A 15,000-nucleotide genomic window follows, 5' to 3' on the forward strand; every position below is an offset into this window, starting at 1 on the left:
CTGACTGAACGTTCTCACCACAGGTGAACTCCGGCGTTTCCGAAGCCGATGCCGGCGAACACGCTGGCCAGATGCATGCTGGACCGAGCCTCCCGGTCTTCGGGGTCCCGCACAGCCCTGTAAACAAACAAACAAACAAAAAGACGTTTATGTCACTCATTAACTTCAGAGTTGAGTTGAATATTTTAAAATATTAAAATAACTAAATGAGTTTCTGTGTTAATTTCTTGTGTATTCAAACTATTTGCCAAATCTAAAACCCCCCAATGACCACGAGGAGACCAGCAGCTCCGGGCCCCGGTTCCTCCGGGTCCCGGTTCCTCTCAGGCCTTGGCCCCTCAGGATTCTGGTTCCGGTCTACCTGTACTCACCTCTTCATGTACTTGGCGACCACGTGCAGGGCGTGGCGGGCCCAGACGTCGCTGATGGGGTTGCTGCCCTGGTAGGCGGGCCGGCTGAGCGGGTTGGGGGGGCAGGGGGCCCGCTGGTCGTACGGCAGCGCGGTGTAGGACTCCAGAGCGTGGCTGCAGGAGAGCACAGGTCGGGTTCAGGTTCTGGTTCCTCACAGAATCAACAGGAAAGAACACAAAACTAAAATAAAAGACAACATGAATCAAGTAAAGAGAATTATTTGGTATTTTAAAAAATTTATTAAACCCAAACTAAACTATTATTCATAAGAATAACGATAAAAAGAATAAGAAGATGCATCTGTCTCTGACATCCTGTACCCATCATGCATCACTGGCGTAAACACCATTCAGGACGACCGTCGTTAGCATTAGCAACACGTTAGCATATCTCGACCCACCACAGCACGTCAAAGCCGCTGTTGGCGGCGACGCGCTCCGGCATGCTCAGCGTGTGCAGCGGGTCCACGACGCCCAGCGTGGGCCGCAGGGCTCTGCTGGCGATACCTGCACACAGACGGCCAATCACAGCTCAGATAACAGCTCAGACGGCCAATCACAGCTCAGATCACAGCTCAGATCACAGCTCAGATCACAGCTCAGACGGGGACATCTCTTCATCTCCATGTACCTGTTTTGGCTTTCAGAGGCTCATAGTCGAAGATGGCGACTCCGGTGGTCTCGCTTCCGGTCCCTGCAGTCGTAGGAACTGAAGAACAGGTGAGACCAGGTGAGACCAGGTGAGACCAGGTGAGACCAGGAGCCTCTTTACTTGGTGACCTGCTCATCGGGAGTTCTTCGTACCTGCAATGAGCGGCTTCAGCGCTCCGGTGATCGGCTTCCCTTTACCGATCGGAGCGTTGACGAAGTCCAGGAAGTCGGCGTCGGGGTGACACGAGTACAGATTGGCTGCTTTGCAGGTGTCAATCACGGAGCCGCCTCCCACCGCCACGTATACGTCAAACGAGCCGCTCTTAGCGAACGAGATGGCGTCTTTAAAACTGCAACGCAGAAACAAAAGATTCTTCAGAGGACAACACATGAAGACATGAATCATTTAAAGGGACGGTGAAGCGTTCAGAGGATCCGTGTAATCCCCTCCGTGTTTCTACCGAACTGTTGACTGTAGATTAACCACTAGATGGCGCCATGAGGCATCTTTTTATTACATCTTTAAGATTTATCCATAAACGTAATGTTCAGCAAACAAACGTCGACCAAACCGAAGAAACGCAGTAATAATCTGTTCAGTTTTAAGTGTTCACAGATCATAAAAGACTCGAGCGCGTCCCCACAAGGAGACGGGACTCAGGTGGGAGTCCTCAAAACGTAGGACCTCCAGGTAAACACACACACGGACTCCAGTCCACCGAGGGTCCTGATGGAGGTCTTCCATCGGGACGCATGTCATCGTCTCCACACCCGCCGGCCAATCAGAGAGCGGCAGTATGTCACCTGGTGTCGGTGGGCTCCACCCGGACGTCGTCGTAGACCTTGAACTGGACCCCGTTGGAGGCCAGGGACTCCAGGACGGCCTTCACCGGGGGGAGGCGGGACAAGTTCTTGTCCGTCATCAGACAGACGTTCCGAGCTCCGAGGTTCTGCAGGTCCTGCAGGAGAACCGGAGAACCTCGTATTAATCCACCAAACATGTTCTAGATAAAAACTGATGAGTTACAGAACTGTGTTTAGGACGAAGATGATGACGATAATGATGGTGATGATGACGAAGAAGATGATGAAGATAGTGTTTGCTTACCATGCCGATCTCTCTGCTGACTCCTTCTCCGTATCGGATGTTGGAACTCGCCATCTGACAAACAAAATGAATGATTGTCCTCCACCTCGTCACTCACGGTGTTCCCCAGGGTTCTGTGCTAGGTCCCTTCATCATCCTTCCCTCCTCTTCATCATCTACATCCTTTTCCTCCTTCTCCTCTCACCTGACTGATATAAAATCATTATTAAACTCACCTGTTAACTCCTGCTCCCTACCCTTCACCTGTTACCTCCTGCTCCCTCCCCTTCACCTGTTACCTCCTGCTCCCTCCCCTTCACCTGTTACCTCCTGCTCCCTACCCTTCACCTTTACCTCCTGCTCCCTACCCTTCACCTGTTAACTCCTGCTCCCTCCCCTTCACCTGTTACCTCCTGCTCCCTACCCTTCACCTGTTACCTCCTGCTCCCTCCCCTTCACCTGTTACCTCCTGCTCCCTCTTCACCTGTTACCTCCTGCTCCCTACCCTTCACCTGTTAACTCCTGCTCCCTACCCTTCACCTGTTACCTCCTGCTCCCTCCCCTTCACCTGTTACCTCCTGCTCCCTCTTCACCTTTACCTCCTGCTCCCTACCCTTCACCTGTTACCTCCTGCTCCCTCTTCACCTGTTAACTCCTGCTCCCTCCCCTTCACCTGTTACCTCCTGCTCCCTACCCTTCACCTGTTACCTCCTGCTCCCTACCCTTCACCTGTTACCTCCTGCTCCCTCCCCTTCACCTGTTACCTCCTGCTCCCTACCCTTCACCTGTTACCTCCTGCTCCCTACCCTTCACCTGTTACCTCCTGCTCCCTACCCTTCACCTGTTACCTCCTGCTCCCTCCCCTTCACCTGTTACCTCCTGCTCCCTCTTCACCTTTACCTCCTGCTCCCTACCCTTCACCTGTTACCTCCTGCTCCCTCCCCTTCACCTGTTACCTCCTGCTCCCTCTTCACCTGTTACCTCCTGCTCCCTACCCTTCACCTGTTACCTCCTGCTCCCTACCCTTCACCTGTTACCTCCTGCTCCCTCCCCTTCACCTGTTACCTCCTGCTCCCTCCCCTTCACCTGTTACCTCCTGCTCCCTACCCTTCACCTGTTACCTCCTGCTCCCTACCCTTCACCTGTTAACTCCTGCTCCCTCCCCTTCACCTGTTACCTCCTGCTCCCTCCCCTTCACCTGTTACCTCCTGCTCCCTACCCTTCACCTGTTACCTCCTGCTCCCTACCCTTCACCTGTTACCTCCTGCTCCCTACCCTTCACCTGTTACCTCCTGCTCCCTACCCTTCACCTGTTAACTCCTGCTCCCTCCCCTTCACCTGTTACCTCCTGCTCCCTCCCCTTCACCTGTTACCTCCTGCTCCCTACCCTTCACCTGTTACCTCCTGCTCCCTACCCTTCACCTGTTACCTCCTGCTCCCTACCCTTCACCTGTTACCTCCTGCTCCCTACCCTTCACCTGTTAACTCCTGCTCCCTACCCTTCACCTGTTACCTCCTGCTCCCTACCCTTCACCTGTTACCTCCTGCTCCCTACCCTTCACCTGTCATTATGTTTATCTTAATGTTTCATCTCTTTTTAAAAGGCTGTTTTGTTTAAACACTTAGAGCTCGTTACCTCGAAGGCGTAGTCCGTCTTCCGCACGGTGCAGGTTGCAGCTCCGCCCCCTGCAGGACAAACACTGCATTACATCACGGCATTACAGAGCAGGAGAACGAGGAGAATGAGGAGCAGGAGGAGGTCTACCTTGGTGGAAGGTGTTGGAGTGAGCAGGACACCTGCATCTGTTCACACAGAAACACCTTTTAATGACTGTTGTTTTCACCTTTAGCTAAACAACAAACAAACTCAAAAGGTTTGAGGAACCGGTTGGTGTGTCACGTGGTCTCTACAGCAGGCTCAGACTGCCGAATGTTAACAACTCTTCACAGATTTAGAAACACTTACATGACCTTTACCTGACCTTTACCTGCAGAGTTATAAAACCAAAGATTTACAGCGGACTTTGGTCCAAGTAGCCTGTGACGTCACCACACTCTGTTAACGAGTATTTTCTCTGACATGCAGGAACATTCAGGTACATTCAGGTACATGCAGGTACATTCAGGTACATTCAAGTACATGCAGGTACATTCAGGTACATGCAGGTACATTCAGGTACATTCAAGTACATGCAGGTACATTCAGGTACATGCAGGAACATTCAGGTACATTCAGGTACATGCAGGAACATGCAGGAACATTCAGGTACATGCAGGAACATTCAGGTACATGCAGGAACATTCAGGTACATTCAGGAACATTCAAGTACATGCAGGAACATTCAGGTACATTCAGGAACATTCAGGTACATTCAGGAACATTCAGGTACATTCAGGAACATTCAAGTACATGCAGGAACATTCAGGTACATTCAGGAACATTCAAGTACATGCAGGAACATTCAGGTACATTCAGGAACATTCAAGTACATGCAGGAACATTCAGGTACATTCAGGAACATTCAGGTACATTCAGGAACATTCAGGTACATTCAGGAACATTCAAGTACATGCAGGAACATTCAGGTACATTCAGGAACATTCAGGTACATTCAGGAACATTCAAGTACATGCAGGAACATTCAGGAACATTGAGAGTCAGAGGCACATATTGCGCGCGTGACGCTGTTCTTTCCAGGATCACGTGACCACAGCGTGTCACGTGGGGACTCACGCAGCGCGCTCCAGGTGTCGCAGCAGGTGGACCACGCGCTCCCGTCCGGCCATGTCAGCAGAGTGAGCAGCGAGCGCGTCACAGGTATAATATACACCACGATGACGTCAAGGGGAGGACGGCAGCACGCGCCGCTTCCGTCTCCGCTTTTCAAAATAAAATGCACACTAAGCCTGCAGCTGAAGGCCAATATGAGGACGTGATTGAGGTCTTTTAAACAAATATGTGTATGTAAAATATACATGTATGTTCACATATTAATATACATAACACGGAATATATGTTTCCATATATATATATATATATATATATATATATATATATATATATATATATATATATATATATATATATATATATATATATATGAACACATGATGGAGATGAGAGAGGACGTTCCAGTCGTTGTCCCAACACTGAAAGGTCAGAGGTCACTGGTCAGGCCGAGCCGCGACACATCGACCTTTAAACAAAACAAAAGACTGTCCAGACGCTTCAGGGTTTCTTTTCTTTCTGCTCCACAGGAGAAGTTAAATATCTTTATGAAACACATTCATAGAGGAATGAACATTATTCTTTTATAATTATTTCCTTTTCTTTTGCTATAAAAATAATTGATGAAATGTTATCAAGATTGATTTTTGCGTGAAAATAAAAAGGTAATTTGTTTATAATAAATCTTTAGTGAGTTTGTATTGAAAATGTAATATCTCTGCTCAATCAATATTTCCAGTGAATTTGAAGTTTAAAGATTAAATAAATAAATAAATCACTTTTTTATTCAAACTGATGAAACAATGATGAAGGTACATATTTTAAAGACAAAATAGTTATTAACATATTTAATATTTAATATAGGAGGTAAAAAAACTAGGAAACAAGGCAACATGAAGGATGTTTGTCGTAAAAGGACTACAATTATGAATTATAGAAACTAATTTAAACAAACTGAGTTAGACAAATAAAATGAATGAAGTTAAACAAAATCAGTTAAACTAATGCTAACTGAGTTGAACTAACTAATGCTAACTGAGTTAAACTAACTAATGCTAACTGAGTTGAACTAACAAATGCTAACTGAGGTAAACTAACTAATGCTAACTGAGTTGAACTAACTAATGCTAACTGAGTTGAACTAACTAATGCTTACTGAGTTGAACTAACTAATGCTAACTGAGTTAAACTAACTAATGCTAACTGAGTTGAACTAACTAATGCTAACTGAGTTAAACTAACTAATGCTAACTGAGTTGAACTAACTAATGCTAACTGAGTTAAACTAACCAATGCTAACTGAGTTGAACTAACTCATGCTTACTGAGTTGAACTAATTAATGCTAACTGAGTTGAACTAACTAATGCTAACTGAGTTGAACTAACTAATGCTAACTGAGTTAAACTAACTAATGCTAACTGAGTTGAACTAACTAATGCTAACTGAGTTAAACTAATGCTAACTTAGTTAAACTAACTAATGCTAACTGAGTTGAACTAACTAATGCTAACTGAGTTAAACTAACTAATGCTAACTGAGTTGAACTAACTAATGCTAATTGAGTTAAACTAATGCTAACTGAGTTAAACTGACTAATGCTAACTGAGTTCAACTAACTAATGCCAACTGATTTAAACTAACCAATGCTAACTGAGTTAAACTAATGCTAACTGGGTTAAACTAACTAATGCTAACTGAGTTAAACTAACTAATGCTAACTGAGTTAACCTATTAAGCCTCTTTTTAGGTTTCTGCTTGAAAATGACATACAAACTAAAGTGTCTGTGTCTCTGCGACCACTCGAGCTATTTGAATAATCTTGGAGTTAATAAACAAGTATAATGTTAAGTTTTGCTCGGATGTGTAAATATCAGTCTAAGTGTTGCTGGTTAAGAGTAAATGAAGATGACACACTGAAAGAAATGTAAAGTTTCAGGTCTGCCTAGAAAAAAAAGCATGATTTTTACCTTGAAATGATGCGTTCGTAAACTTTAAAATTCTCCCAAATCCTACCTCAAAGTTTTAACATAATTGTTGCTTTGTTTTACTTTGATAAAGTGAAGCAGAACAAAGTAAGAGAGGATTTAGTACAGAAAAAAGTCAGGCGAGGGCTCACATTTGGAACATTTAGTCACATTTGAGGAGAAGAAAAAATAAAAAAGAAGTCTTTTTTAGAAGTTTTTTTATTTTTAAAATTTATAAAACAACCAATATTTCCCTTTAAAATAAAACCAGCGCACAAATGAACAATTATTAAACTGTAAAAAAGTATTTGCTGATTTTACAGCAAATACTGCAAATGAAGCGGTTCATGTTTCTGTGCTCTCTGGCTCATCTCTCTGGTTCTTTGAGCTGGAAGGATGTTGAAGGTCTGGACTCTGAGTGGAACCGTCCTGCTTCTGGACACCAGGACGGTTCTGACAGCACCGAGCTAAAGGCTGCTGGTTCTGGAAACATGCTGACTTTGGGCTGATTTTTAATTTTTTTTTGTTTTATACTTTTATGATTATCTTTCTTTCTGTTTGAATTTTTTTTAATGGCTGACAGATTCTTGTAGCAAAGGCTTTGGTGTTTAATTTGGTGTACAACATCAATATACTTTCTTTTGATTTATATGTTTTATTTGCAAAAAATACAAAAGGATCCAGATGAGGATCCTGTGGTTTACTAATGCTGAGTTGAAGTAACAGACACAGAAACATGTGAACTTCCTGCTGAGTGTCACAGTGTTTTTGTTCCTGCAGAAGATGAAGGTCAGAGAGAACGTCCACAGTCGAGCTCAGAAAGGTCATGTCATCATCATCCTCTTCCTCATCCTCTTCATCTTCCTCTTCATCCTCAATGCCTGCTTGCCTCCAACAAACGGGAAGCCGGCTGTCTGTTTGAGCTTCACATGGTAAATTTATCCTAAAAGCATTGAATGATTCTACATCCGCATCCTCACCATCTTCATCACCATCCTCATCCTCAAAAAGGCATCAGAGCCCCTCCCTCCCTGACACGCACCCTGATATATAAAGTAGAAACTGCTCGAGTGTTTCTACTTTATAGAGACACGGAGCTGAGGTGGATGAAGACAGACAGACAGACAGACAGACAGACAGACACACACACAGACAGGCAGACACACACACAGACAGACAGACAGACAGGCAGACAGACAGACAGACAGACAGACACACAGACAGACAGACAGGCAGACAGACAGACAGACACACAGACAGGCAGACACACACACAGACAGACAGACAGGCAGACAGACAGACAGACAGACAGACACACACACAGACAGGCAGACACACACACACACAGACAGACAGACAGACAGACAGACAGCAGCTCTGCAGGACGATCTGGTAAGAGAACAATATCTTGTATTCAATATGTTAAATATCTAATATAACCTGCTAGTTCTGTGCAGTGGGATACTATTTGTACTTTATGCATCATAAATATGAGATAATTTGTGGGCCTGTAATCCCTCAGCGCGTCCTTGCAGGCGTCTCTAACGCCTCCTACCTTCCTCAGCTTGTCCCTGTGATGGTGATGAAGATGACGCAGAAGGTGATGATGTGGGTCGTGGCTCTGCTCGTCGTCTTCCTCCCGCGCTCTGCTGACTGTCGACCTGTGGACTCCCCCGCCGGCCGCCTGCCGCTGCTGCTGCACCTGGGGGAGCAGTTCTCCCTGCGGCTGGGCGCAGGGGGCGGGGCTTCCTCAGCTGCTCTTGGCCTCCTCTCCTCGTCTTCCTCCTCCTCCGTGGCGTTGAACGGGCCTCAGGAGGCGCAGAAGGAGGCCGTGGAGAAGGGCAGGAGGGCCGAGGAGCCCCCCATCTCTCTGGACCTCACCTTCCACTTGCTCAGAGGCGTCCTGGAGCTGGCCCGCGCCGAGCAGCAGGCCCAGCAGGCCCACAGCAACCGCCAGATGATGGACGCCTTCGGGAAGTGATCCAGATGCTCCTGCTGCTCCCAACAGACTCCTGCAGGTCCTCCTCCAGGTCCTCCAGGCCCTCTTCCAGGTCATCCAGATCCTCCTCCAGGACCTCCAGACCGTCCTCCAGGTCCTGCAGGTCATCCTCCAGGTCCACCTTCAGGACCTTCAGGCCCTCCTCCAGGAACTCCAGGTACTCCTTCAGGACCTCCAGGTCATCCTCCAAGTCCTCCAAGTCCTCCAAGTCCTTCAGGCCCTCTTGGAGGCTCCCTCTGCTCAGACACTTCAACTGCTTTCAGTGTTCACATGAAGAACTGAAAAACCTTCAAATATAAATATTTATACAAATATATATATATATATATGTATATATACATACATATATATATATGTATGTATATATATATACATATATATATATATGTATATATACATACATACATATATATATATATATGTATATATACATACATACATATATATATATATATATATATGTATATATACATACATATATATATATATATATATATATATATATATATATATATATGTATATATACATACATATATATATATATATATATGTTCACAGTAGAGGAGTTTGGAGGTTTTCCTTCTGATACCTGAATTGTTTGATACTAATAAAAACCGGTGTGAGTATCACAGAACGTCTGAATATTTGATATTTACAATAAAACTTCAAAGTGTCGTCGTTCTCACGAGTAGCTTCCTGCTACATGTCATTCAGTGAAGTGTCGTGTCGTCTGCAGACATGTTGGACAAATCCTTAATATAAAGTAGGAATAATAATGGTCCCATGATGGAGCCCTGTGGAACCCCACGTCTTCACTTCTTAACCTTTTGAATGCAATGTCATGGAATCCATATTCATGCAGCTTTTTTCAAATAGAATATTATGGTTCATTGTGTCAAGGCTTTGGAAAAAAATAAACAAAGAGACAAAGACGCAGGAAATAATAAGTCAAGTAAAAGAACCTCAAACTAGTATTAAGTGCAGTAATTGAGTAAATGTACTTCCGTAAGAGGAAGTTTTGAGGCGAAAAGTAACTGGTGAGTGTGCTGGTTCAGGTAATGCTACCATGAAAAAATGGTGGAGCTAGCTACTTAGCTTAAGAGCAAGTTAGCTTAAGAGCAACTTAGCTTAAGAGCAAGTTAGCTTAAGAGCTACTTAGCTTAAGAGCAAGTTAGCTTAAGAGCAACTTAGCTTAAGAGCAAGTTTGCAAGCTGGTTTATAGGCTCCTCCTCTTCAGCAGAGTTTAAAGCAGACTCATTCAAACTTCATCAAGAAGTTTATTTGATATTTGAACAAAAAACAAGAAAAAGAAGAAGAAGAAGAAGAAGAAGAAGAAGAAGGTGCAGGTCTGTTACTTCTGGTTGAGCCAGCTGAAGGAGAAAACATGCTTCGGTCCATCTGCGTCCTCTGACTCCCTCTGCTGATCAGACTGAAGAAGAGGAGGATGAAGAAGAGGGAGAGGAGGAGGAAGAGAAGGGAGGAAGAGGGGGAGGAGGAGAAAACACATTTATTTTAGATAGTGTTCATAGTTCTATTTGAATTCAAAACATTATTTATATCAAATCATTTGGAAACTTTTTGTGTCTTATAATTAATTTATTATTAATAATAACAATCTCATTTAATCATAATCATTTTAATAGTATTCAAAATGTTTTGATTGAATAATACAAATCTAAATAAATGTATTTTAGCTTGTGATGTCATACATGAGGGGCGGGGCTTGTGTTGGGGATGGGTAGCGAGGACGGAGCCTGGGTGGTCGAGGAGGCGGGGTTTTCTGTCGGTGACGTCATGGTGGGCGGAGTCTCCGGGAGTTTCTGAGGGGGCGGGGCTGAGAGCCGGACACCTGGAGGCTGAGGGTTAGGGTTAGCCCCTCTGGCCTCTGCTGCTTCGTCCTCGTCTTCGTCCTCTGAGGAGACAGTGTGTTAACAGGAAGTCGCTCAAACAGAGGAAGGAGTCTCGTCTCCGATTGGACGGTCAGACGACTTCCTGTTTCTTACGTCGGAGGAAGTCGACCTTGGCCAGCGCTCGCCTCTGACCCTCAAAGTCAGCGCTGAAGTGCTGCATGTCCTCGTAGCCGCGCTGCGGCTCCTCCATGTGGGCGGAGTCAGCCCGCTGCCGGATCCTGAAGCAGAGCACGCCGGATGTTGTTGTTGTTGTTGTTGTTGTTGTTGTTGTTGTTGTTGTTGTTGTTGTTAGTGTTTACATGTTGGGATAACTCACTTCTGGAGCAGAGGTCTGGTCGTCTGCAGGAGTAGAAATGACGTAATCAATATTATTATTATTATTATTATTATTATTATTATTATTATTATTATTATTATCATTATTATTATTATTATTATTATTATTATTATATGTTATTGAAGAGTCACTTTAAAGCTCATTGGAATAACAAATATAATCTATAACTTCCTCAACAGCAAAGTAACTGAAAGTATTCAGTACATAGAATACATTAAAGTACTGAATAAAGTACTAGTACCTCAGAAATAAAAGTACAGGTGTGTGAGCGGTGCGTTCAGGTTCACCTGCAGGAACACGGCCATCTCGGCCTCGTCCATGCTCTGCATGGCGGTCTCCAGCAGCTCGCCGCTGCTCTCCAGGTGCTCGCTGTACTTCCTCCTCAGCCCTCGCAGGTAGTCCAGCTTCTCCTGCTGCTCGCCGCTGATCCTCAGAGTCAGCTCACCTTTACGCGCCTCCAGCACCGAGAACAGGTGGTCGAACGCCTCGCACACCTGAGACTTCTGTCTGCGGCCGTTCTCCTGAAAACACACGAGCTCCAGAACTCAACCAGGTGAGTCAGTCACATACAGGTGAGTCGGTGACATACAGGTGAGTCGGTGACATACAGGTGAGTCGGTCACATACAGGTGAGTCAGTGACATACAGGTGAGTCCGTTTAAGTTCAGGTGGACTCACATTGACGGTCGTGCAGGTTTCCTCCAGCTGACTGATGACGGCCTGAGTCCTCTCATTGTTACCGACTAACATGGAGATACAGTCAGTCAGCTCAGCCTACACACACACACACACACACACACACACACACACACACACACACTATGAGAATGAAGATCTGTCTAACCCTAACATGTATAAACCTGTCTGTGGTGTGAACCTGTCTGTGGTGTGAACCTGTCTGTGGCTCACCTTCTGCGTGAGGAAGACGTGGTCCAGAGGAGCGACCTCACAGTCCTTGTGGGCTCCGAACACCTTGCAGAGCGAGCAGGTGGGCGCGCTGCACGACACGCAGTAGATGTTGATCCTCTCCTGCTGGTGAGCCTCACACATGGGCTGCTGCTGCTCCACCTGTCTGCTGCTCAGAGAGACAGACAGGTACACACCTCACCTGTCTGCTGCTCAGAGAGACAGACAGGTACACACCTCACCTGTCTGCTGCTCAGAGAGACAGACAGGTACACACCTCACCTGTCTGCTGCTCAGAGAGACAGACAGGTACACACCTCACCTGTCTGCTGCTCAGAGAGACAGACAGGTACACACCTCACCTGTCTGCTGCTCAGAGAGACAGTGAAAACATGTTGTTGTTGTTGTGCCTCAGCAGAAACAGGAGAGCAACAGTTTCATCACACCTGTGTCCAGGTGTGTGTTATGGTGGGTGTCCAGGTGTGTGTTATAGTGCGTTCCAGGTGTGTGTTATGGTGCGTGTCCAGGTGTGTTACCTGGCGCTGCCCTCCTGCTTGTACATGTCGATGATGTTCTCCACCAGCAGGTTCCTCTGCAGGCCGTAGACTCCGTGTCGGTCCAGAACGACCTCATGGCGGCAGGACGGGCAACGGAACCGCCCACCTGCCGAGGAGCCGGTCCTGGTGGACAGGTAGGGGTTGGATGCCTGGATCACACACACACACACACACACACACAATTCATCAATTTAGTGAATGAAATCACAAGAGGAATGTGCGTGCGAGCGTGTGTGTGAGTGTGTGCGTGTGTGTATGCGTGTGCGTGTGTGCGTGCGTGTGCGTGTGTGCGTGCGTGTGTGTGCGTGTGTGCGTGCGTGTGCGTGTGTGTGCGTGTACCTGGAACACGTCGTTGGCACACTTCCTGCACAGGTTGTGTTGACATGGCAGGATGACGACCGGCTTGCTGAACGTCTCCAGACAGATGGGACACACCAGCTGCTTCTCCAGACTCTCCATGAGGAAGAGGAGGAGGAAGAGGAGGACGAGGAGTTCGCCACCCGGACAGGAAATGGAGAGTCGATGGCGTCCCAGAGAGAAGTGAAGGCCTGAAGCAGAATGAGCCTCAGTCTGTTTTTAGACGGACAGACGTCAGACATGCCCTTATATGTCAAAGGTCACGAGGAGGCATGACGGAGCGGGGAGGAGGGGGGGGGGGGGGTCTTAAAGGGACAGTACCAGTATGGAGCAGGACCCTCCTGCTGGTCTTAAAGGGACAGTACCAGTATGGAGCAGGACCCTCCTGCTGGTCTTAAGGGGACAGTACCAGTATGGAGCAGGTCCCTCCTGCTGGTCTTAAAGGGACAGTACCAGTATGGAGCAGGTCCCTCCTGCTGGTCTTAAAGGGACAGTACCAGTATGTATTCAGAGGAGAACAGCGTGTCATCAGTGACGAGTAACAGAATAAAAACATCACATAACATCACACAAGTTTCTTTTATTTTCCAAACAGGAAACAAACTTCCAAAGCAAAACATTATTTACATTAACACATGAGCGTTATTGATTATAGTGAACATTAAATATAGCTTGTTTTTCATTAGTCACTTAAACAACAAATCACAGTTAAATAAAATACTTGATGCACTGCAACTTTGGATTTAAACATTTTGGGAATCTGTGGAGCCGTAACAAAACCAGATACAAAATGGATCAATTCGTGAAGTAAGATATGGATCACACACACACACACACACACACAAACACGTGGCGGTCCTTCGTCCTGATGCAGTGACCTGCAGTGATGCGTTTCCTGTTTCCTTGTCCCTGGTTCATGTGTAGGTGTCTCCGTACCGGCGATGTCCGTCAGTGATCAGCTGAGTTTTCTCGCTCGCGTTTGTCGGCTGCTGAACGATCGGAGTTTCAACGTCTGGAGAAATGAAAATAAAATATTAATGAAACACTAAAGAGTAACAGGTAGTATGGGAGTAGGGGACAGGTAGTAGGGGAGTAGGAGGACAGGTAGTAGGGGAGTAGGAGGACAGGTAGTAGGGGAGTAGGGGACAGGTAGTAGGGGAGTAGGGACAGGTAGTATGGGAGTAGGGACAGGTAGTAGGGGAGTAGGGACAGGTAGTAGGGGAGTAGGGATAGGTAGTAGGGGAGTAGGGGACAGGTAGTAGGGGAGTAGGGATAGGTAGTAGCGGAGTAGGGGACAGGTAGTAGGGGAGTAGGGGACAGGTAGTAGGGGAGTAGGGGACAGGTAGTAGGGGAGTAGGGATAGGTAGTAGGGGAGTAGGGGACAGGTAGTAGGGGAGTAGGGGACAGGTAGTAGGGGAGTAGGGGACAGGTAGTAGGGGAGTAGGGACAGGTAGTAGGGGAGTAGGAGGACAGGTAGTAGGGGAGTAGGAGGACAGGTAGTAGGGGAGTAGGAGGACAGGTAGTAGGGGAGTAGGGACAGGTAGTATGGGAGTAGGGACAGGTAGTATGGGAGTAGGGACAGGTAGTAGGGGAGTAGGAGGACAGGTAGTAGGGGAGTAGGAGGACAGGTAGTAGAGGAGTAGGAGGACAGGTAGTAGGGGAGTAGGGACAGGTAGTAGAGGAGTAGGAGGACAGGTAGTAGGGGAGTAGGAGGACAGGTAGTAGAGGAGTAGGAGGACAGGTAGTAGGGGAGTAGGGGACAGGTAGTAGAGGAGTAGGAGGACAGGTAGTAGAGGAGTAGGAGGACAGGTAGTAGGGGAGTAGGGACAGGTAGTAGAGGAGTAGGAGGACAGGTAGTAGGGGACAGGTAGTAGGGGAGTAGGAGGACAGGTAGTAGGGGAGTAGGAGGACAGGTAGTAGGGGAGTAGGGACAGGTAGTAGGGGAGTAGGAGGACAGGTAGTAGGGGAGTAGGAGGACAGGTAGTAGAGGAGTAGGAGGACAGGTAGTAGGGGAGTAGGGACAGGTAGTAGAGGAGTAGGAGGACAGGTAGTAGGGGAGTAGGAGGACAGGTAGTAGAGGAGTAGGAGGACA

At 46.6% G+C, this 15,000-nt stretch overlaps 4 protein-coding genes across 4 annotated transcripts in view; 1 reads left to right on the forward strand and 3 right to left on the reverse strand.

The window, feature by feature from the left end:
* The window catches only part of adhfe1 (alcohol dehydrogenase iron containing 1), a 6,277-nt gene extending 1,303 nt beyond the window's left edge, over positions 1-4,974 (reverse strand). The window contains exons 1-10 of the mRNA XM_068570996.1: positions 4,883-4,974; positions 3,914-3,951; positions 3,785-3,834; positions 2,170-2,223; positions 1,866-2,020; positions 1,215-1,411; positions 1,042-1,119; positions 812-917; positions 372-524; positions 19-117 (exon numbers count right to left, since the gene is read on the reverse strand). Of these exons, the coding sequence (XP_068427097.1) occupies positions 19-117; positions 372-524; positions 812-917; positions 1,042-1,119; positions 1,215-1,411; positions 1,866-2,020; positions 2,170-2,223; positions 3,785-3,834; positions 3,914-3,951; positions 4,883-4,935 (983 nt within the window). The 5' untranslated portion in view covers positions 4,936-4,974. The remainder of the gene's footprint in view (positions 1-18; positions 118-371; positions 525-811; positions 918-1,041; positions 1,120-1,214; positions 1,412-1,865; positions 2,021-2,169; positions 2,224-3,784; positions 3,835-3,913; positions 3,952-4,882) is intronic.
* Positions 4,975-8,429: 3,455 nt separating this feature from the next.
* LOC137782219 (corticoliberin-like) lies at positions 8,430-8,822 on the forward strand. The gene has a single exon (XM_068571414.1). It carries the CDS (start codon positions 8,430-8,432, stop codon positions 8,820-8,822), a length of 393 nt encoding a protein of 130 aa, XP_068427515.1.
* Positions 8,823-10,158: 1,336 nt separating this feature from the next.
* On the reverse strand, positions 10,159-13,109 carry LOC137781359 (tripartite motif-containing protein 54-like). Its single transcript, XM_068570083.1, has 9 exons — positions 12,891-13,109; positions 12,531-12,700; positions 11,998-12,163; positions 11,767-11,862; positions 11,376-11,609; positions 11,068-11,090; positions 10,845-10,969; positions 10,551-10,753; positions 10,159-10,270 (listed from the first exon to the last, which is right to left on the reverse strand). The coding sequence occupies exons 1-9, from the start codon at positions 13,008-13,010 to the stop codon at positions 10,193-10,195; spliced, it is 1,215 nt and encodes a 404-aa protein (XP_068426184.1). The 5' UTR covers positions 13,011-13,109; the 3' UTR covers positions 10,159-10,192.
* Positions 13,110-13,585: 476 nt separating this feature from the next.
* The window catches only part of LOC137782092 (dnaJ homolog subfamily C member 5-like), a 2,633-nt gene continuing 1,218 nt past the window's right edge, over positions 13,586-15,000 (reverse strand). Inside the window, exon 4 of the mRNA XM_068571190.1 lies at positions 13,586-13,920. Within this exon, the coding sequence (XP_068427291.1) occupies positions 13,823-13,920 (98 nt within the window). The 3' untranslated portion in view covers positions 13,586-13,822. The remainder of the gene's footprint in view (positions 13,921-15,000) is intronic.

This window comes from Clinocottus analis, unplaced genomic scaffold (genome assembly GCF_023055335.1).
Source record: "Clinocottus analis isolate CAN_PGR_092001 unplaced genomic scaffold, fCliAna1.0.p SCAF_11, whole genome shotgun sequence".
NCBI lineage: Eukaryota > Metazoa > Chordata > Actinopteri > Perciformes > Cottidae > Clinocottus > Clinocottus analis.

What these genes read in the sequence shown, in the direction of transcription:
- LOC137782219 (XM_068571414.1), top strand. Translation starts at nt 8,430, where the DNA reads ATGACGCAGAAGGTGATGATGTGGGTCGTGGCTCTGCTCGTCGTCTTC.
- LOC137781359 (XM_068570083.1), bottom strand. Translation starts at nt 13,010, where the DNA reads ATGGAGAGTCTGGAGAAGCAGCTGGTGTGTCCCATCTGTCTGGAGACG. An exon ending in AAACCTGCACGACCGTCAAT is followed by an intron (nt 11,610 to 11,766) that starts GTGAGTCCACCT and finishes GTGTGTTTTCAG; the next exon opens with GAGAACGGCCGCAGACAGAA. An exon ending in CAAGGTCGACTTCCTCCGAC is followed by an intron (nt 10,754 to 10,844) that starts GTAAGAAACAGG and finishes CTGTCTCCTCAG; the next exon opens with AGGACGAAGACGAGGACGAA.